General features: G+C 59.5%; 2 protein-coding genes across 2 annotated transcripts; one reads left to right on the top strand and one right to left on the bottom strand.

Annotated features, from left to right (window-relative positions):
- The first annotated feature begins 499 nt into the window (after positions 1–499).
- PPP1CA (protein phosphatase 1 catalytic subunit alpha) lies at positions 500–3,694 on the top strand. The gene is made up of 7 exons (XM_047775127.1): positions 500–639; positions 1,137–1,268; positions 1,400–1,630; positions 2,229–2,333; positions 2,718–2,941; positions 3,019–3,153; positions 3,227–3,694. Exons 1-7 carry the CDS (start codon positions 585–587, stop codon positions 3,335–3,337), a joined length of 993 nt encoding a protein of 330 aa, XP_047631083.1. The 5' UTR covers positions 500–584; the 3' UTR covers positions 3,338–3,694.
- RAD9A (RAD9 checkpoint clamp component A) lies at positions 3,454–10,326 on the bottom strand. The gene is made up of 11 exons (XM_047775126.1): positions 10,168–10,326; positions 10,012–10,082; positions 9,456–9,584; positions 8,362–8,476; positions 8,174–8,273; positions 6,063–6,172; positions 5,864–5,973; positions 5,695–5,759; positions 5,467–5,604; positions 4,532–4,742; positions 3,454–4,434 (listed from the first exon to the last, which is right to left on the bottom strand). The coding sequence occupies exons 1-11, from the start codon at positions 10,199–10,201 to the stop codon at positions 4,339–4,341; spliced, it is 1,179 nt and encodes a 392-aa protein (XP_047631082.1). The 5' UTR covers positions 10,202–10,326; the 3' UTR covers positions 3,454–4,338.
- Between the last annotated feature and the right edge of the window lie 9,862 nt (positions 10,327–20,188).

The raw sequence follows: 20,188 nt of genomic DNA on the forward strand, positions 1-20,188 counted from the left end.
CCCTTGAATTAGGTCCAGGTCTTGGACCAACCCTTTGCTATCTCTGTGCACTTCAAGGACTTGATTGGCAGTATTTGGGGAGACCCAATGAGTTACCGATGAGCTCACACCAACTTCCCGCCCAGGGCGGAGGTGAGAAGGACTGCGTAGCCCTTGAAAGAGAAAAACAACTTCCACAGCACTTCCTGTCCCATATTCTCTGGAAAGGGGTGGCCAACTTCTCACAGGCAGAACTAGACTCGACCTCGCCCCTCGAAGCCCCGCCCACCAAGAGGCCCCGCCCCAGAGATGGGCGTTCCGCCCGAGTCCCGCCCCGTGACTGAGGCCCCGCCCCCCGGGCCGCTAGGGCCTCTGCGCCCGGCGTCCGGCGGAGGCGCTAGAGCGCTGGGGCAGCGGACGGGGCGGGACGGGGCGGGGCGGGGCGGGGCGACGAGGGGCGGGGCGGGCGGCCGAGGAGGCGGGGCGGCGGGCCGGGGCGGGCCGGGCCGGGCCGGGCGGAAGGAGAGCCAGGCCGGAAGGAGGCAGCGGGAGGGTGGGAGGCAGGAGCGGGCCGGGAGCTGCTGGGCCAGAGCGGCGGCGCCGCCATGTCCGACAGCGAGAAGCTCAACCTGGACTCTATCATCGGGCGCCTGCTGGAAGGTTGGCCGGGGCGGGGGAGGTGGGCGCCCGCCGCGCCCTGGCCCCCTTCCCGGCCCGGAAGTGGCGCGCGGGTGGACCTGCCCCTCCCAGGGCCAGCTTAGACTGGGCGGGGACGGGCCGCGAGGTCCCGTGGCCGTGGCTCTCCCCGCCAAATCGCGGCGCGCCTGGAGGTCTGGGGTTGTTCCCCGCGCTGGAACAGGGCCGGGGCGCATGGGTCGGCCTGGGCTCTTGGGGTGAGGGAGAAACCCAAGAAGCCTAGCCACCCGGGAAGGGGTCCTGCGCTATCAGGCTTTGGGTGGTAGGGCCTCTGCGCACAGCAGTCCCCTTCCAAGTGCCTTGAGGGTAGTTGGGGTCCGGTCCCAGGAGGCTCAGCAGCAACAGCTGCCTCTGGGCAAGGAGGGGCCCAGGCGCCCCAGAAGTGCTCATGGGGGCCTGTGTGTCACCCACCCTCTCCTAGTCTCAGGGACCAGGGTCCTGACACCTCCTCCCACCCTCAGTGCAGGGCTCGCGGCCTGGAAAGAATGTACAGCTGACAGAGAACGAGATTCGTGGTCTGTGCCTCAAATCCCGGGAGATTTTCCTGAGCCAGCCCATCCTTCTGGAGCTGGAGGCACCCCTCAAGATCTGCGGTGAGCCCCCTGCCCAGCCCCTTTGCTTCCTGGAAGTGGTTTTGGCCCCTCCAAAGTCCCTGGATCCCAGCCTTACCCCTGGGTTCAGGTTTAGACTGAACCTAGACCTGACCTGGTTCCCTGGGTCCCAGGTGACATCCACGGCCAGTACTATGACCTTCTGCGGCTGTTCGAGTACGGCGGCTTCCCTCCAGAGAGCAACTACCTGTTCCTGGGGGACTACGTGGACCGGGGCAAGCAGTCTTTGGAGACCATCTGCCTGCTGCTGGCTTATAAGATCAAGTACCCGGAGAACTTCTTCCTGCTCCGTGGGAACCACGAGTGTGCCAGCATCAACCGCATCTATGGCTTCTACGATGAGTGTAAGTGCCATGGGTGTCTGGGGCTGCCCGGGTCCTAAAGGGCTCTCCTGGCCATTCAGAGGGACCCTCGAGTTGGCCTGGCAGCTGGGGTATCAGTGTCTGACACATACCTGCTAGACTGAGCTCCGTGAAGGCAGGGCCGGGCCAGGCCAGTTCAGCTCTCTCCACCTGCCCTCCTGGCATGGGTCCTGGCACTCAGGAGGGATCTGGTGAATGGGTGCTGGCTGCAGGGCTGCCCGTATTCTAATAAGGGCCTTGCCCGGTGACACTCCCCTCCAGCGCATCCGTTACTTAAGCACTTAGGCTGCCTGTCTGGGCTGGACTCTGTTCGCCAGAAGCAGAGATAAACAGACCTGGTCTTGGCCTGGCCCTGCTCATGTGCTGCGGGTGGATGCCAACCCTGAGGTTGTTCCAGAACTGGAATGCTGGGGTTCCTGGGAAGCTGGTAGGCAGTGGGATGGGTTTCCCTTCCTTGCCCTCTCTGCTTCCCTCCCAGCTGTGTCTGAACAGCACATGATGTGCCCTGGAAGGCCCAGGGACCCCGGCTGAAGGTGGGGCAGCCAAGCCTTCTCATGAGCCACCTCCTTCCTCTGGGCAGGCAAGAGACGCTACAACATCAAGCTGTGGAAAACCTTCACTGACTGCTTCAACTGCCTGCCCATCGCTGCCATTGTGGACGAGAAGATCTTCTGCTGCCACGGAGGTGAGAGCAGCTCTGGGGCCCGTGCTGGAGGAATACTTGGGAGGGACGAGCCTGGCCCCATCCCGGGGGGGGGGGGGCTTGGGGACAAAGGCATCAGCTGCAACAGTTCTCCCCGGGTCAAGTCTCCCCGCACCCTCATGTCAGGCTGTGCTGTCATGTCGTGGCCACAGCTTCACACGTGGTGGAGTTTGTCTCCTTTCTCCAAGGAGCCCTGTGCTCCTTGAAGGAACAGGGGCTGCGAGAGGCAGAAGGTGGCGAGGTCTGCCGGTCATGGCTCCCAGGAGACCACGGAGGGGTGGGGACAGAGGCTGATTGCAAGGCTTCCCGGAGGAGGCAGGGGCGTTTTGAGGCTCAAGGAAGTGATCTACCTCCTGTGCTCCCCAGGGCTGTCCCCCGACCTGCAGTCCATGGAGCAGATTCGGCGTATCATGCGGCCCACAGACGTGCCCGACCAGGGCTTACTGTGTGACCTGCTGTGGTCTGACCCCGACAAGGACGTGCAGGGCTGGGGCGAGAATGACCGCGGCGTCTCCTTTACCTTTGGAGCGGAGGTGGTGGCCAAGTTCCTGCACAAGCACGACTTGGATCTCATCTGCCGGGCACACCAGGTGGGCTGGCGGCGCTGGGCTGGGCTGGGGCGGGGCAGCTGGCACCTGCTGAACTAACTGCCCCCACCCTCACCCAGGTGGTAGAAGATGGCTACGAGTTCTTTGCCAAGAGACAGCTGGTGACACTCTTCTCAGCTCCTAACTACTGCGGCGAGTTTGACAACGCAGGCGCCATGATGAGCGTGGACGAGACGCTCATGTGCTCCTTCCAGGTGGGCAGGGGGCCGGAAGGGGCCGGGGGCCTTTGGCCTGGCCCCATGAACCTGACTGGCTTGTTTCTTGTAGATCCTCAAGCCCGCCGACAAGAACAAGGGGAAATATGGGCAGTTCAGTGGCCTGAATCCTGGAGGCCGGCCCATCACCCCACCCCGCAACTCCGCCAAAGCCAAGAAATAGCCTCCATGTGCCCGCACTCTATCCCAGATGGTGGATTGTACAGAAATCACATGGCCACAGGGGGGGTCACACTGGCCCCCAGGCCCACTTGTCATGGGGAACACGGAGCCTTGGTGTATTTTTCTTTCTTCCTTTTTTTTTTCCTTTTTTTAATGAATCAATAGCAGCTCCCAACCCCCCAGGGCTCCCTCCGCCCGCCCCTCAGTGGCTGCAGGCAGGATCCTGGGGCTGAGGCTGCAGCTCAGGGCAAAGCAGGGCCAGATTGTGGGTCTCCAGCCTTGCTTGGCCTCAGGGCTGGCAGCCGGATCCTGGGGCAACCCATCTGGTCTCTTGAATAAAGGTCAAAGCTGGATTCTCGCCACGGCCTCTGTCTCCCTTGTCCCAAACATTGAGCCTGGCAACTCTTCTGCCCAGAGCCATTTGGGAGGCCTACTGGGCACGGGGCCCTGGCCAGGGAAACCCCAGCCACATGCTCAGGTCCACAGGGTCCCTTGGGATTCCAGGCCAGCACCAGAGAGTATTGGGAAAGTAAGCAAAACTACATGTCCGCCACAGGGCATCTCAGAGGTGTGCCCACAATTCGAGGGCGGGACAGGTCATGATTGGCAGCAGGGGTGGATCAGCAGAGGCCAGCAGCCCCACTATGATTTTTTTTCTTAGGGAGGTGGGTGTGGAGAAGGCAGGCCCCAGCCTGGGCCACAAGCGTGGGTGAGGTGGTTAGGGGACCTCTCCTGCAGGTGGCAGCTCAGCACCAAGCCTGGAACAGACATGATTGGCGGGGCGTGGGGAGTGCGGTGCTGGAGGAAGATGACAGGACCCAGGCCGGTCAGATATACAGGAAAGGCCCGCGGGACGGTAGCAGGACCAGCCAGCTCAGCTCCAGCAGGGCCCACCTTTACCACCTGCCGAGGAGGAGAGCCGTCCCCACCCACGGCTGGCGCTGGGAGAGGGGGTGGCTGGGGCTTCATCCGGTCCAGTCTTCCCAACACCGACTTCGTGGCTCAGCCTTCACCCTCACTATCTTCAGCCAGCACAGGGCTGGGGCCCTGGGGAGAGTGTGTGGGGGCCAGGATGGAGCCGAAGAACAGCGAGCGGAACTGGCGGGAGAGCAGGAAGCCGAGTGAGCTCTGGAGGCTGCTCCCTGGCCTCCCATCCCTGCCCATCCCCGCCTCCGCCTCCGCCTCCAGCCCCTACCTTCTTGGGTGGAGGTGTCCCAGGCACTGTGCTGGGCTCGGCATCGTCCTCTTCCTCCTCTGAGTCAGGGCCAGGGCTGCAGGGGGGTTGGAGGCCAGGAGAAAGGGAGTCGGAGGGCAGGGCCCGGGAAGCCTCACTGCCCACAGTGGTCTCCATGGCGATCATATAAGAGTCAATGTCGTCCGCGGCAAAGTCATCCAGGTGGGGTGTGCTGGGGGCAGAGATGGTATCAGCAAAGGAACAGGGAGGGAAGAGGGGGAACAGGCGGGGCCCCACCTTGGAGGGCCGGCGTCGGGGAGCTGCAGGAGCCCTGTAACCTCCCGCTTTTATTCCTTCCTGACTTGGTGGGAGGGGAGAGGATGCAGGGGTTAAGTGGCTGCTTCCTGGAGGGGGTGGACCTGGAATCCTTTCATCAGAGTTGAGGTAGAGGCCCGAGGGAGGCGTCCTGGGGGCCAGTTTAGCTCAGCTGGGGGAGGGAAGCGGCAAGTCCTGTGAGCAGGGCCACCTGGGGCCCAAGCCCCCACCTTCCCAGGGGACAGGAACTGGAGAGCACGGGGGCCCAGGGACATGCTGGGCGGGGGGCCAGGCCAAACTTCCTCTGCTTAGACTACACTGGGCCCATCCTCCCCAACCCACCTGCCCTTTCAGCCACCTGCTTCCCCAACCCCAGGCAGCCCCCTGCCTCCCGGCAGCCCTCTCCCTCCCTGGCCCGGGAGGAGGTTCAGAGGAGGCCTCCAGCCAGAGAAGGAAGCCAGCCCGACCTTGGGGACACTTCCCTGGGTGGGAGGGATCTCTGAGCACAGCTGACCTGCAGGGCTGGAAGCTGTGAGCACCGCAGGGGCTGGAGCCTGATGGGAAGTGTGTGTGGGGGCTAGAAGCAGGCTCTGGCCAGGGTGCACGGTGTAGGGGAGGGGAGAGTGGGTGGGTGCGCTTGCCTGTGAGCCTGAAGCTGAGGTGCTGGCCTCTGGAGCTCTGAGGAACGCAGATCCTGGGAGTGCGGGTCCGGCTCCGAGAGCGTGGCCAGAACAAAGTGGCCATCCAGCAGAGTGTCCTCGATGGCAAAGATAGCTGGCCTAGGCAAGGGGTGGATCCGGACAAGGTCAAGGCCTTTGGCGCCTGGCTTCCCGGAGCCCTCCCCTCCCTGTCCTGAGGTTGGGAATCACCTGCCAGGAGCATCGAAGTAAACGCTGAGAGACAAGTTTGCTGACTCTGCGAAGCTCAGGAGCCCCTGGGAAAGGAGAGGCAGGGCCGTGAGGTGCGGAGGAAGCAAGGAGGGAGAGGGCGGGGCGAGGGCCGAGGGCGGGGCGGAGAGCGCAGGGGGCGGAGCCTCACCCGGAACTCCTTGAGGCAGAAGGTGATGGCCACCCCTTCCTGGGCCTGCAACTGCTGGAAATCCTCCTCCCCGATGCTCATCTCAGTCACCATGGCTTTGGCGGTGCTGTCTGTGGGGGCAGGAACAGGAGGAAGCTGGGCCCCGCCCCCGCCCGGCCCACCTCTGCTCCCAGTCCCAGGCCACGTCTGGCTCCCTCACCTGCCTCCTCCTCCTGGTAGCTCCGCAGGATGACCCTGCGGCCACGGCCAATGCCCAGCGTCACTTCAGCCAGCGCGGGGGGGAAGGGCAGAACAGCCTCCCCCAGGACCCTGTAAGGAGCGCACAGTGTGACACCCAAGGCTCGGCCCCACCCAGCGGCTCTGAGAGGACCTGGGGCAGGACAGTGACACACACCAACATCCAAGGAGAACCAGGCCAGCCCTAGCGTGCCCCAGGAAGGACAGGAGGAGCGGGACAGGCTCCCTGCCCTGTCAAAAGCTCCCAGGCGGCTGTGGGACAGAAGTCTGCTTGCAAGAGCTGGGGCAGACAAGAGCAGAGCCCAGAGAAGGCAGCAGGAAGGACGGGCTGTTGGCAGTGAACCGAACCCAGCAGGCAGCATCTGCCCACCCTGTCCCTGTGAACCCAGCAAGAGCTTGTCTAGAAGGGACGCCCACTGGTAACCATTTACAGGAGAAATAACACCTGGAATTTGCATGAATTTGAAATTGAAGAAAAAGAAACAGCTGCTCATTTAAAAACAGGGTGAGGAGTTCCCATTGTGGTGCAGCGGAAATGAATCCAACTAGGAACCACGAGGTTGAGGGTCCTATCCCTGGCCTCGCTCAGTGGGTTAGGGATCTGGCGTTGCCATGAGCTGGGTGCAGGTCTCAGACGCAGCTCAGATCTGGCACTGCTGTGGCTCTGGCGGAGGCCAGTGGCTATAGCTCTGGTTGGACCCCTAGACTGGGAACCTCCATATGCTGTGGGTGAGGTCCTAAAAAAAGACAAAAACAAATAAATAAATAAATAATAAAATAAAAACAGGGTGAAAGAAAAAGCCTCAAAATCCAGACCAGAGATTGATTCCTTCTTTCTTTACCCAAAGGGATCCTGGGCCTCACTATTTCAATAGAGCTCAGAAAAACAGCAAGTCAGGACCCAAAGAGACCTTCGAGTTGCCCTGTCCCGCAGCTACCAAAAGAAAAGAAACACCAGACCCTGGGTTTCTCGAATGCAAGCAGCATCCAGTGTGCAGAGGCTGTGGAGGGGAGCTGCTCCTCCCTGCTCTGGTCTGTGCCAGGAACCTTTGCATCCACGGAGTTCCCGTCTCCCGGGCCCCTCGGCACCCAGAATGCCCAGAACGGTCCACCCCTACAGCTGCTTACTCAGGCAGCCTTCCTGGCCCATGTCCTCTCCCACCCAGCCTCCTGCCTGGGCCTGGGGACCCCTCAAGGCTGGAGCCCCACCAGGCAGAAAGAGAGACTGCCCTTCAAAGGGGAACATCCCAGAAGGATGACCAGACCAGAGAAAGGTGAGGAGTCCCTGAGCCACAAAAACGTAGTGATGTTCCATGGTGCTCAGGCCAGAGACCTGCTCTCTCAACAGGAGTCCGAATGGGTCTGGGTGGTCAGAAAGCCAAGCCAGACCTTTGAGGTGGAGAATACAGACTCCAGAGAACAGTGAGGAACGTGGAACAAGAGCACACCCGGCCCCTCCTCACTCCAGCCTCTGCCTTCAAAGAGCCAGATAAGGACCTGAAAGCAAACAGAGCTGGATGACCTCTCTGAAGTTCACAGAGACCCTGTAGCAAAAAGAAGGAGGTGCCCCCTTTTTTTTTGCTAGGTTTGTGGCATGCAGAAGTTCCTGGGCCAGGGATCAAACCCACTCCACAGCAGCAACCTGAGCCACAGCAGTGCCAGTGCCAGTGCCAGCTCCTTAACCCTCTGAGTCACCAGGGAACTCCCTAAGGAGGTGCCTTCTTTTTTTTTTTGTCTTTTTTTTGCTATTTCTTGGGCCGCCCCTGTGGCATATGGAGGTTCCCAGGCTAGGGGTCCAATCGGAGCTGTAGCCCCTGGCCTACGCCAGAGCCACAGCAACGCTGGATCCGAGCCGCATCTGCAACCTACACCACAGCTCAGGGCAACGCCGGATCGTTAACCCACTGAGCAAGGGCAGGGACCAAACCCGCAACCTCATGGTTCCTAATCGGATTCGTTAACCACTGCGCCACGACGGGAACTCCTGGAGGTGCCTTCTTAAACTGACCCTTGAGGCCCAAAGGAGGAAGAGAAAAACCCAGGGCTCAGCCTGCAACTAGGGGGTATGCTCACCTTGCTGGAGCACGGAGCACGTGGGGGCACAAGGCTGGGTCGAAGACGGCCTGCAGGGACTCGCAGTCCTGGAAGGACAAGTTGTGAGTCTTCCTCACCCCTGGATGGGCAGACAGGGTCTCAGTGGGCCTCGCCGACCTCCACCTCCACACCGCAAAGACGCCTGGGCTGGCCAGCTGCTCACTCACCATATCTGCAGTGCAGCTGAACCACCAGGCGGCTGCTCCTGCCACTCAGGGAGATGCAGCACTTCTCCACCGTCTTCTCCAGCATCGCCAGTGAGCGGAAGACGGACAGGAACGACTGGGTGAGGCACACACATCTAATGTTTCCACCAACCAGCTTTCAAGGCCCCTTACTGCCCCCCCCCCAGCCTCTCACTGTCACACCAGGAAAGGACCTTCCGCGCGCACACAGGCAGACACGTCCACCCTTCTGGGCTTTTGTTCATGCTGTTCCCCTTATCTGGGAGACCTCGAAAGATCTGCTTAGCTTTCAAGAACCAACTTGAATGACCTCACTCCCTGCAAGACCCTGGCTGAATCAATTACTCTCCACATCTCCATCACCCACTGCGGCCGTCTTTTCTTTTCTTTTTTTTGTCTTTTTGCCATTTCTTGGCCGTTCCTGAGGCATATGGAGGTTCCCAGGCTAGGGGTCCAATTGGAGCTGTAGCCACCAGCCTACGCCAGTGCTACAGCAACGTGGGATCCGAGCCATGTCTGCAACCTGCACCAAAGCTCACGGCAACGCCAGATCCTTTAACCCACTGAGCAAGGCCAGGGACCGAACCCTCAACCTCATGGTTCCTAGTTGGATTCGTTAACCACTGCGCCACGACGGGAACTCCCAGTGGCTGTCTTTTTTTTTGCTTTGCTTTCTAGGGGCGCACCCACGGTATATGGAGGTTCCCAGGCTAGGAGTTGAATCGGAGAGGCAGCTGCCGGCCTACACCACAGCCACAGCCATGCCAGATCTGAGCCTCATCTGCGACCTACACCACAGCTCACAGCAACGCCGGATCCTTAACCCACTGAGAGAGGCCAGGGATCGAACCTGTGTCCTCATGGATACTAGTCAGATTTGTTTCCAATGTGCCAAGACAGGAACTCCTCCCCTCTGTGGCTGTCTTTACTACACCCTTGCTGCATTTTGCAGGGGATCCCTCCTGCTCCTGCATACATCTCTCCCCCTCGCTGCCACCTACTAGCTGCCCCAGAGCAAGCACACTGCGGCAGAGTTCCTGGGGGAGTCATCACCACGGCTGAGGAATGGGCCTCACCTTCATCAGGATCTTACAGCGCAGTGGGTCCTGACCAGGGGTGGCCGCCTGGTACTGCTGGAAGAAGAGCGGGGCGAAGAGGAAGCAGGCATAGGCAGAGCGGGAGGAGTTCACAGTCCGGAGGGAGAGCTGGACCAGGAAAAGCAGGGAGAGGGATGCGGTCACCAGCAGTGACAGACCCAGCCCTCTGGCCGGCTTTTGCTCCCTCTTGCCCTACTATCCTCCGTTTCCATCAGTTGTTGAAAACCCTCCCTCTCCTGGCGGTCAGCGGATACCTTCACCATGAAGCCTTCCCGGAGTCGGCCTCAGCACCTACGCATTTTACCTTGTCACCCACCCACCACCAGACACTTGAGTGAGGACAGATGCTCTCAGCTCACACATCGGCCTGGGAAGAGGACCGGGCCCAAGCCGACACCTCAACAACAGGGGAGGAAACTGTAACTCAGCAGACAAATCTGCATAACAGCATCCTGCCTGATGGGAACGAGACTCCGAGCCCAGTTTAGGGTTCCCTGTTGGAAATCCACCCTCCCCCAATACCCTGGCCCCTCACCCCATCTTCCAGGGGCTCCAGGTAGAGTTCGTCCCCGATGCGGGACAGGGAGTGGACAGCCTTGCCGAGCACTGCGGGAACGAGAGGAGAAACCCGGGTTGGGCTCGAGCCTTGGGCCGTCCCACGTGTCCCGGCCCCCGGCCGGCCTCAACTCACCCTTCACGTTGCCGCCCGTGACCAAACACTTCATGTTGCTCCCCGCGACCAGGCTGAGACTGGCGGCGGGCCCCACACCAGACCCCGGCTCCCTGCCGCCCTCCCTCCGGGTCTCCCCCGCAGCCGCGGAGGCCCAGGGTTTCCTTCCCGCGCACCGCCCCCGGCAGCCCCGCCCCCGCCTCCTCATTGGGCCACACGCTGGCGCCTCGTCACGTGAGAAAACGCTAGCCGGCTGTGCCGTCACGTGACTGGGTCCGCAGTGGGCGGGGGGCGGTCACGTGAGCCGGGAGCGCTGGGCGCCTCCCTTGCAGGCGGCTTCTCGCGGTCCAGGCCCCTCTCGTCCCCTCCAGCCCCCCTGGGGAGCCCGGCTGGTCAGCGGGGCCCACTGCGGCTGCGCACCCGAACGCGAGGCGCTCAGAGGGTGCGGAGGAGCGAACCCTGACCTAAGAATCTGCAGATGCACGGGCGAGCCCGCCTGGGTCACAAATGTAGTACCGATTTCCTGGGCGTCTGTTGGGATTCCGGGTCGAAACAACACCGTCGCACCCATTCCGGGGCCGCGGGACACTGACAGAAGCAGCAACCACCTTTAAGCTCCGAAAAGAGATGGAAGCGGGACCTCGGGGTGGGAAGTGGCTGTTGGCTATGGCATGGAGACTCCTTCAGTGATCCCGGAGAACATAAGACTCTCCAGGCAGAAAGGAGTAGAAGGGTGTGGCTGGCAGGGGAAGCCTAGAGTAAAGACTTAGCGGTGCATGGGGCTTTGCCCCTTCAGAGGAAGATGGGTCTATGAGAGGAGGGATGGGGGGGCGCCAAATGCTGAGGGTTGCTAATGACAAACTGGAAATATTTTACAAGGGTGGACTCCTGTGTGTGGCCATTCATTAATTTGACCGTGGCTTGCAGCAGCTTGATGTAGAATCTCAGTTCCCAGACCAGGGATTGAACCTTGGCCTGAGTGCAGCGGTGAAAGCATGGAGTCCTAACCTCTAGACCACCAAGGAACTCCCCCATGTGGCCACTTAAAAAAGGCCAAGGAGTTCCCACTGGGGTGCAATGGCATCTTCCCCGTTTCTGGCCTGCTGGTATGCAGGTTTGATCCCCAGCCCAGCACGGGGAGCGGTGGGGTGGGTGTTGGGGGTTAAGGATTTGATATTGCCCTGGGTTGCAACTGCAACTGGGATCTGATCCCTGGCCAGGGCATTCCATATGCCACAGCACAGCAAAAAAAGAAAAAAAAGACCGAGGGACTGTGCCAAAGGCGGGGGGTTCATCAACGTAACAGGTCTACCTGTTGCCGGGGGCCTAAATCCTCTGGTGTGTCACATGAAGGAGGTCCTGGAGGGACTCCTTGACCTCTGGTTCCCTGCAGCACTCCGCGTTCTTTGAAGGGCACCCCCCCAACACCCAGCCTTGCCCCTCTGGTACTGTCTGCAGTGAGTAGGCCAGGTTTGTCTGCAGGTCACTGCCCTCCTGCTCCTGGCCTGCAGGGGTTTTTTCTCTTTTTTTCTTTTTTTTTTTTTTTTGGCTTTTTAGGGCCATACCCGTGGCTTATGGAGATTCCCAGGCTAGGGGTCTATCAGAGCTGTAGCCACTGGCCTACACCACAGCCACAGCAACTCAGGATCTGAGCCGCATCTGCAACCTACACCACAGCTCATGGCAACGCCAGATCCTTAACCCACTGAGTGAGGTCGGGAATCAAACCTGCAACCTCTTGGTGCCTAGTGGGATTCGTTTCCGCTGCGCCACGATGGGAGCTCCCTGGCCTGCGATTCCGACCCCACTCTGTTTCTTCCTCTCCTTGCCCTCCACTCCTGTCCCTCACCAAGGGTTCCAAAACTTCGGAGGAGATCATTCTTGCCTTTTAGGAGTGGTCAGTATAAATGGTAGCATCCCTACCCAGGGGCTTAGGTCAGTAAATCAACCTTGACCTTGTCCCCTCCTGCACTCTGCATGCTACTATCCTTCAGCAAGCCCTGAATGCTCTGCCTGCCAAACAGATGAGACAGCTTCACCCTCCTCTCTCATGTCCACGGCCATCAACCTGGCTCAGGCCACCCTCATCTCTCACCTGAATGACTGTTGGAGCTCTCTGACTAGTTTCCTGCCTCCAGCCGGTTTCCTCTAGCCCACTGTCCACACAACACAACGTGGCTAAAATGTCAGTTGTGTCACACCTCTCCCTTGTTTAGACCCAGTGGTTCCCAATTACTACACTTGCTGTAAAATATAAACTTACCCCAGAGTTCCCCAGTAGCTCGGTGGGTTAAGGTTTTGGTGTTGTCACTGCTGTGGCTCTGGTTATTTCTGTGGCATGGGTTCAGTCCCTGGCCTGGGAATTTCCACATGCTATAGGCGCAGCCAAAAAAAAAAAATATAATTGTGTGTGTGTGTGTGTGTGTGTGTGTGTGTGTAAATTTACCCCATCCATCTCTCCACCTGCCTCTGGCCTTCCTCTGCAGCTGTGTGGGCCTTATCAGTTCTTTGAACCAGCCACATCCTTTTCCACCTCGGGATCTCAGCACATGCTGTTCCCATCACTTGGAAGGCTCTTCCCCTTCTCACACTGGCTCCTCCTCCTTCTAGGGCTCATGGTCAGCTGCTGATCTTCAGAGAGGCCTTCTCTGTCTCCTCCAATTATTTCATGCACATCTACTTTAATGCCTGTCTTCCCCACTGGTACCTCAGCCCCATGAGGGCAGGGACGGAGTCTGCTTTGTGTTGCTGTAACCCTGGACCTCCCACAGGGCCTGGTCCTCGGTAGGTGATCAGGAAGTATACATTCAGTGAATAGGTTTGTGACCCAAGTGGAGCTGAGTTGCCTGTGGTTCTCTCTTAGCACGCTGCTTTGTGTGTGTCTGTCTGTCTCTTTCTTTTCTTGGGCATATGGAGGCTCCCAGGCTAGGGGTCTAATGGGAGCTACAGCTACCTATGCTGCAGCCACAGCAACGCTAGATCCTAGACGCATCTGCAGTCTACACCATAGCTTGTGGCAACGTGGGATCCTCAACCCACTGAGGGAGGCCAGGGATGGAACCCACATCCTTATGGATGCTAGTCAGGTTCTTAATCTGATGAGCCACAACAGGAACCTCTGTTTATTGTTTTGGCAGCGCCCACAGCATGTGGAAGTTCCCAGGCCAGGGACTGAACCTGTGTCATAGCAGCAACAACGCTGGATCCTTAACCCACTGTGCACAAGGGAACTCCCATTAGCACAGCACTGTGATGAAAGAAATTCAACTTCCTGCCTCTGCCCACAGCTTCCCTGGACAGCGCAGCCCCTCATATCCTGTCCAAGGGGAAAAACACAAAGAACCCAACATTCATTATTTTCTTCCTTACTTTCCTTCTCTCTGGATCTCACTCTCTCTCTCTCTTTTTTTTTTTTCCCCTGCTTTTTAGGGCTGCACCCACGGCATATGGAGATTCCCAGGCTAGGGGTTGAGTCAGAGCTGTAGCCGCTGGCCTACACCACAGCCACAGCAATGCAGGATCCGAGCCGTGTCTGTGATCTACACCACAGCTCATGGCAACGCCGGATCCTTTAACCCACTGAGCAAGGTCAGGGATCGAACTGGTGTCCTCATGGATACCAGTTGGGTTCATTACCGCTGAGCCACAGCAGGAGTTCCAGCTTTAGGACTTTTGATGAGTCTTTCTTCAGCTGCACACTTGTGCACACGCACCTACCCAAAGCTGGGACTCACTTGGCCCTTCTTTCTGAAGGGATCAGACGTGGGAAAGGAGCCGAGAGCTGGCAACCCAGAGTCCCAGGTTTCCACTGACTTGCTGTGTGACCTCATGTCCCTCCTCTCTCTGAGGCCGTAAAATGTGGTTGGTGGCACAAGATGCTTCCTGAGGTCCCTTCCGACCTTCATGTGCTGTGATCGCGGGCGGGGGAGGGGGTGCCCTCCCACTTCCCTGGGCCCCCCCCACCCAGCCATAGCTCTGGAGAGAAGCTGGGATTGGCAGCCTCCTCCACCCCTGCCCTGGCTGTGAGGCGGAAGGGAGCTCTCCAGTCAGAGGCCAATCAGCCTCTCCAGGCCTGCCGTTGTCATAGCCAAGGGCGCCCTTCAGATCCAGAAGGGAGGTCGCACAGTGGGGGACAAGGACCTTGGGACTCCAGCCTTGCTCACGGATAGACTTGAGCAAGTCAGGGCCCTTCTCCGGGCCTGTTTCCTCCTTGATAAAATGAGGGGGTTGGATGAGATGCTTTAAGCTCCTTTCAAACCCCACATTCTTACACCTCCCGCACTCCATGGTGGAGGTGGCCTCCTACAAGTTCAAAAGTGGTAAATATGTGGAATTGTGGGGGTGGGGGGGCAGGGGCAGATACGGAATGGAGGAAAGTGGTTACCGTTTCCAACTTTTAAACTAATTATCTGTGGGAGTTCCCGCTGTGGCTCAGTGGGTTAAGGACCCGATGTAGAGTCCCCAAGGATTCTTTTTTTTTTGTCTTGTTGTTGTTGCTGTTGCTATTTCTTGGGCCGCTCCCGCGGCATATGGAGGTTCCCAGGCTAGGGGTGGAATCGGAGCTGTAGCCGCCGGCCTACGCCAGAGCCACAGCAACGCGGGATCCGAGCCGCGTCTGCAACCTACACCACAGCTCACAGCAATGCCGGATCGTTAACCCACTGAGCAAGGCCAGGGACTGAACCCACAACCTCATGGTTCCTAGTCGGATTCGTTAACCACTGCACCACGACGGGAACTCCTCCCCGAGGATTCAGATTTGATCCCTGGCCTTGCTCAGTGGGTTAAGGATCCAGCATTACTGCAAGCTGCGGCGTCAGTGGCAGATGCAGCTCTGATCCAGTATTGCCGTGGCTGTGGTGTGGGCCGGCAGCGGTAGCTCCGATTCAACCCCTTGCCTGGGAACCTCCATATGCAGCAGGTGAGGCTGTAAAAAGAAAAAATAGTAATAATGATTATAATTATATGTCTGGAAATTTCTTCCCTTCAACCATCACTTCCCATCCAACTGGTTAGATTTGAAATCGCAGACTCCTCAGAGCTCAGTAGTTCATTCATTCAACACACATTAGACACTCTTTTCTAAGTGTGGGAAAGAGCCCTCGCAGGCTTCTGCTAGAGAGAGACAGACCAGAGGGCATGCGTGTGCCGAGGCTCCGCTGGAATCTGCTGGACTGTGCACACACAGAAGATGGGACTTGCATGGTGGCTGATGGAGCGTGACTTGCCCACCTGTAATGTGTGTGGCACACAGGTGCCTCCAGCCTCCGAGGCAAGCCCTGCGCTTCTTGTTCCTGTACATTTCTCCACAGCAACCAGGACCAGCCTGGCACATCGGAGTGGTTTATTAAAACACTTGTCGGAGGACGGAAGGGTATGGGACTCAGGATATGAGACTTGAAGCCAGGTTGTCTGCTGAGGTGGACGGTAGGGTTCAGGGCACCAGCCCGCCTAAGTCCGAGTCCTGGCTCTATGTCTTTCAGGTTCTGTGCAAATGGATGCATTGCTTGTGTTCTCTGGGCCTCAGTTTCCTCATCTGTAAATTGGGGCGAGAAGTAATAGTCCCTAATTCAAAGGGTTCTTGTGAGGATCAGCCTAATGGTGACAAAGCCCTTAGTACACAGCGTCGGCGATGCTGTTACTGTGATCGCTGGGTCCTAGCGCCTCGTCTCAGAGGCGTCTCTCGAGGTGTTCTAGGGTCAGGACCCTGGACAAAATAAATTATCATTGCCAGGCAGATCTACACTGGGACCCAGGGCGGTAAGTCCCCCCACAGAAACATTACAGAAAAAAGGGTCTGGAGGGGAGTTCCCATCGTGGCTCAGAGGGTTAAGAACCCAACTAGCATCCATGGGGACATGGGTTCGATCCCTGGCCTCCATCAGTCAGTCAAGAATCCGGCATTGCCATGAGCTGCCGTGTAGGTCACAGACACCGCTAGGATCCGGTGTGCTGTGGCTGTGGCGTGGGCCAGGAAGGTCTGGAGGCCAGGAGAATTACGGCGGGGGTGGGAGAATGAGGGTGGGGGGTCGCTGCATGCGGCCCCTGGATGCTAGGCCCTCCGTGGGTCACCCTGCCAGGCCCCAGGCACAGACGAGAGACCAGGTCCCTTGGTCTGCAGGGCCTGAGGTGGAGGGGGGGGATGGGATGGAATGTTTTAAACCCACAGATGGGAAGTGGGAAGCTCAGGCTTGTTCGCCGCCACCTGGCATGCTGGAGTTACAGGGCCCCCTTGGAGCACAGGCGAGGTAAGTTTAGGACAAATCAAAGACAGCCTGCTTCCCCAGCAGGGGACGGCTCCGATGGAACTCATTACCCTGAGATGTGGTCTCGGCTGGAAGTATAAATAGCTTCACAAAAGGTTTAGATAAATCTGTGGATGACAGCTCCATTCATGAGTTAGAGGGGAAGGAGGCTGTTTGGGGCCTGCTGGCCTGCGGGGAGGGCCTCCGGGGGGCGACCTGGCTTCCCTCAGCGCCCCCTCGGGGCCCCCGTTGGAGGCTAGTTTTGGCCTCGGGGACCCAGAAGGCAGTGTTGGCGTCTCTGCAGCCTGGAGCCCAGCCCGAGTCCCCAGGCCCTTGCCTCAGTGTCCTGGGATGCTCGCCATCCACTGTCCCCAGACCCGAGACACGGGGCACCAAGCACCCGCTCCGGGGTTGCATCCTGGCCTGGCTGTCCCCTAAGGGACCAGCAGAGGGAGACAGACACCATGTCCAGTCCCAGCTTCCAGCCCAGAGACCAGGCTCTTCTGCCCTGGGGAGGGCAAGCAAGTGCCCGTGGGCCCCCGCTCAGTGCCCTGCGCTGTGCTAGGCACCTAGGGAGAGAGGGGGGTCCTTCCCGCCCCCACCCAGGCAGCTTATTACACTGTAAGGGGGGGCATCCAGAGAACTGGAGGCAGGGTGGCTCTTGAGCCATGTTGCCCTCTGTCTCCGCAGACCCCGGGCCCTGGGCAGGCAGGGATCTGGTCTCTGTTGTCCCTGGCTGTTCTGAAGGCCACATACACGAGGTGCTTCAGAAAGCCTGGGGGTGACTGGCCCCTAGAGGCCGGAGCCAGCCCCTCCTGGCCCAGAGCCAGGCCAGGTGTGCATCCCCCGTGGGCTGCTCATCGCCCCGGTGCCCGCTCTGCTGACCTCCCCCTTCTGGGCACCACAGCCCTGGTCACACTTCTCCAGGCTCTTGAGTCCCGCTTTCGTTGAACAAATTTTGCAGCGGTCAGTGGCTGGACCTGCCCCAAGGTCAGGGTGCTCTGCCAAGAATCACGAGGTGGGCTGCCGAAAGGTGCCCGTGGGAGCCGGCGAGGGGTGAGGTCCTCACAGACCCAAGCCACCGCTGATTTGCTGGTGCCCTGGCACCCGGCACAGCCTTTCGCTTCAGAGCTGACTGTGCTCTGGGTCCATCCTTCCCATCCAGCCCTCCTCCTCCGGGGGGAGGCTGTCCAGGATGCCAGGGCAAAGGCTCATGGTCATTTGTCACTGGAGGAAAGCTGAGCAGCGGCCTAACTCACGAACTCTCTAGGGTTCGAAGTCTGAGCCCAGTGTCGAGGGTCAGAGAGGAGATGAAGGAGGCAGAACAGAAAGAACAGGGCAGGTGCAGACGTGTAGACGGGGGGCCCTTGCAAGAGTGGGGGGCATGGTTAGCAGAGACTAACCATGGGGGATAGAGCATGAACAGCAGATAGCAATAATATTTAGGAGTTCCCGTTGTGGCTCGGTGGGTTAAGAACCTGACGAGTAGCCATGAGGATGCAGATTAGTTCCCTGGCCTCGCTCAGTGGGTTGGGGATCCTGCGTTGCTGTGAGCTGTGGTGTGGGTCACAGACATGGCTCGGATCCCGTGTTGCTGTAATTGTGTCATAGGCAGCTGCAGCTCCGATTTGACCCCTAGCCTGGGAACTTCCATGTGCTGCACAAAAAAAAAAATTAACATTATCACGTGTTAAGTGCCAGAAGTTTGACTTGTGTGTGTGCGCGTGTGTGCATGTGTTTACAGCCACACCCGTGGCACATGTTGGTTCCCAGGTTAGGGGGTCTAATCAGAGCTGCAGCTACTGGCCTACACCACAGGCACAGCAATGCCAGATCCGAGCCGGGTCTGTGACCTACACCACAGCTCACAGCAACACCGGATCCTTCACCTACTGAGCAAGGCCAGGGATCGAACCCGCAACCTCGTGGTTCCTAGTCGGATTCGTTTCCGCTGCGCCACGACGGGAACTCCAAGATTTGGCTTGCATTGATCACCCCTTATCCCAAGGAAGGTGCCATGATCGCCATCCCTGTTTTATTCAAGAGAAAACTGAGGTGTGTTTGGAGGGTCAGCTGACTGGCCCAAGGTCTCACAGCCAGGGAAGGCCGAGCAGCAGCCTTACGGGTTGTCACTCTCCCAGCAGGGCTGGCATGGCCCCGTGGAGATGCCCTCTGTCCTCTGACCCCCGGGGCCCCTGTGGAGCCCAGACAGTCCGGAGAAAGCCTGCGAGGGCTGCAGGAGGAAGGCCGGTGGGGAGGGAGGGGAGGGCGGGAGGGGCCGGCAGTGACTCAGCGGGGCAGGATAAGGATCTTCCAGCCCAGGGAGAGGTAACCCCACTCCTCTGCCAGGGGAGACGGAGTCACAGGGCCTGCGGCATGGGTTGGCCAGGGCAGTGGAACACCCTAGAGAATGGCGGGGAAGGCTCCTGCGGGCTAGGGAGGAGTGGAGCCCCTGGGGTCCCCTTCTGCCCCTGCCCTCCTCGCCCGTCCATCAGCCCTGCAGACGCGGAGGGGGCCTAGGCGGGGCAGGGGACAGGCAGGCGGAGGGCCCTGGCTGCACGGGCTGCTGGGAGGCAGGGGCAGAGGGCGCGGCGGTGTTCTCTGGGCCCAGGTGTGCCTGGGGGGTGCGGGGCAGGGCAGGGCCCGGGTAGGAGGAGGCCTTTGGCCCTGGGGTTTCCGCTGACATCACGGCCAGCTCAGGGTGAGGCAGGGCCCTCTGGGCTCCTGCCCCAGAGGAGAGGAAACGTGCACACCCCACGGCGCCGCCTCCCACCACCCCCTCCTGCCCTTGGTGGCCCCTGCGCCGCACAGTCACACGGAGTGCAGCGTGGAGGGCAGTGCTCTCAGGGATGCTGATCCCAGGAGGCCTCTCTTTGCAGCCACGTAGGAAGCCCCTGTCCTGCTTCCGAGGGCAGGTGGCTGTCCGACACCCAGTTCAGGGCTCACTCCGTGATGCCCACTCCGATCTGCTCAGCGGACTTGCAGCTCCAGCCCAGGGGACTGGGGCATTCCCAGAAGGGCCCTTGGGGTGCCCGGCCCCAGCATCACAGTTTGCTTTGTGTCAGGAGCTGGTGGAGGGTCGTGGGCAAGAGAGCCCAGGTCTCCTGCCCCAGGCACGGGGGGAATCTCTGGCCCCAGGAGCACACAGGTGTCCTGAAGAGACCAGGTGTGCCCCCCGTGAGGTGCCCCCTGGCCGGGGGTGCTCAGCAAGTGCTGCAGCCTCTCAGCGTCCAGCCTCTGCTGTTTCCCAGAGTCCCCGCCTCAGTGGTCCTGTTGCACCTGCACCGTGGGGCTGCTAAGAGGGCGGTGCTGAAGGCAGCTAGGTCCTTGGTTCCAGTCTCAGCTCTCCTTCTGGCTGTGACCTTAGACAAGTGACTTCGCCTTACCGAGCCAGTTTCCTCGCATGTCAAATGGGGAAACAACAGTTCTTGTTTTCCAAGGTTATTGTAAGAATGGGGTGAAATCATTCACGCTGAGCCCAGGACCTGATTCGTGGCAAGAGCTCGACAGGTTTATAGGCTTGACTTAAGCCCGAGAAACCCAAGGGAGTAGCGTGTCACCCAGAAGCGCCAGGTGTTAGCAGGCTGGCAGTCCCCAGAGCGGGCCACTGCCTCTCCTCTCTGCACACAGGCCAGCCTCCACCCCAAGGCCTCTCGGGGCTCCTCTCTGTGTCCCTGGCACATAGCCTAGAGTAGGTACTCAAGGGTTGTTTGGTGAGTGAATGAATGAATGTTCTTACCTCTGTGGCCTTTTCTAATGCCACATACCTGCTCACCCATCAGGAGGGGACTGGACCG

Source organism: Phacochoerus africanus, chromosome 4 (assembly GCF_016906955.1).
Source record: "Phacochoerus africanus isolate WHEZ1 chromosome 4, ROS_Pafr_v1, whole genome shotgun sequence".
Classification (NCBI taxonomy): Eukaryota; Metazoa; Chordata; class Mammalia; order Artiodactyla; family Suidae; genus Phacochoerus; species Phacochoerus africanus.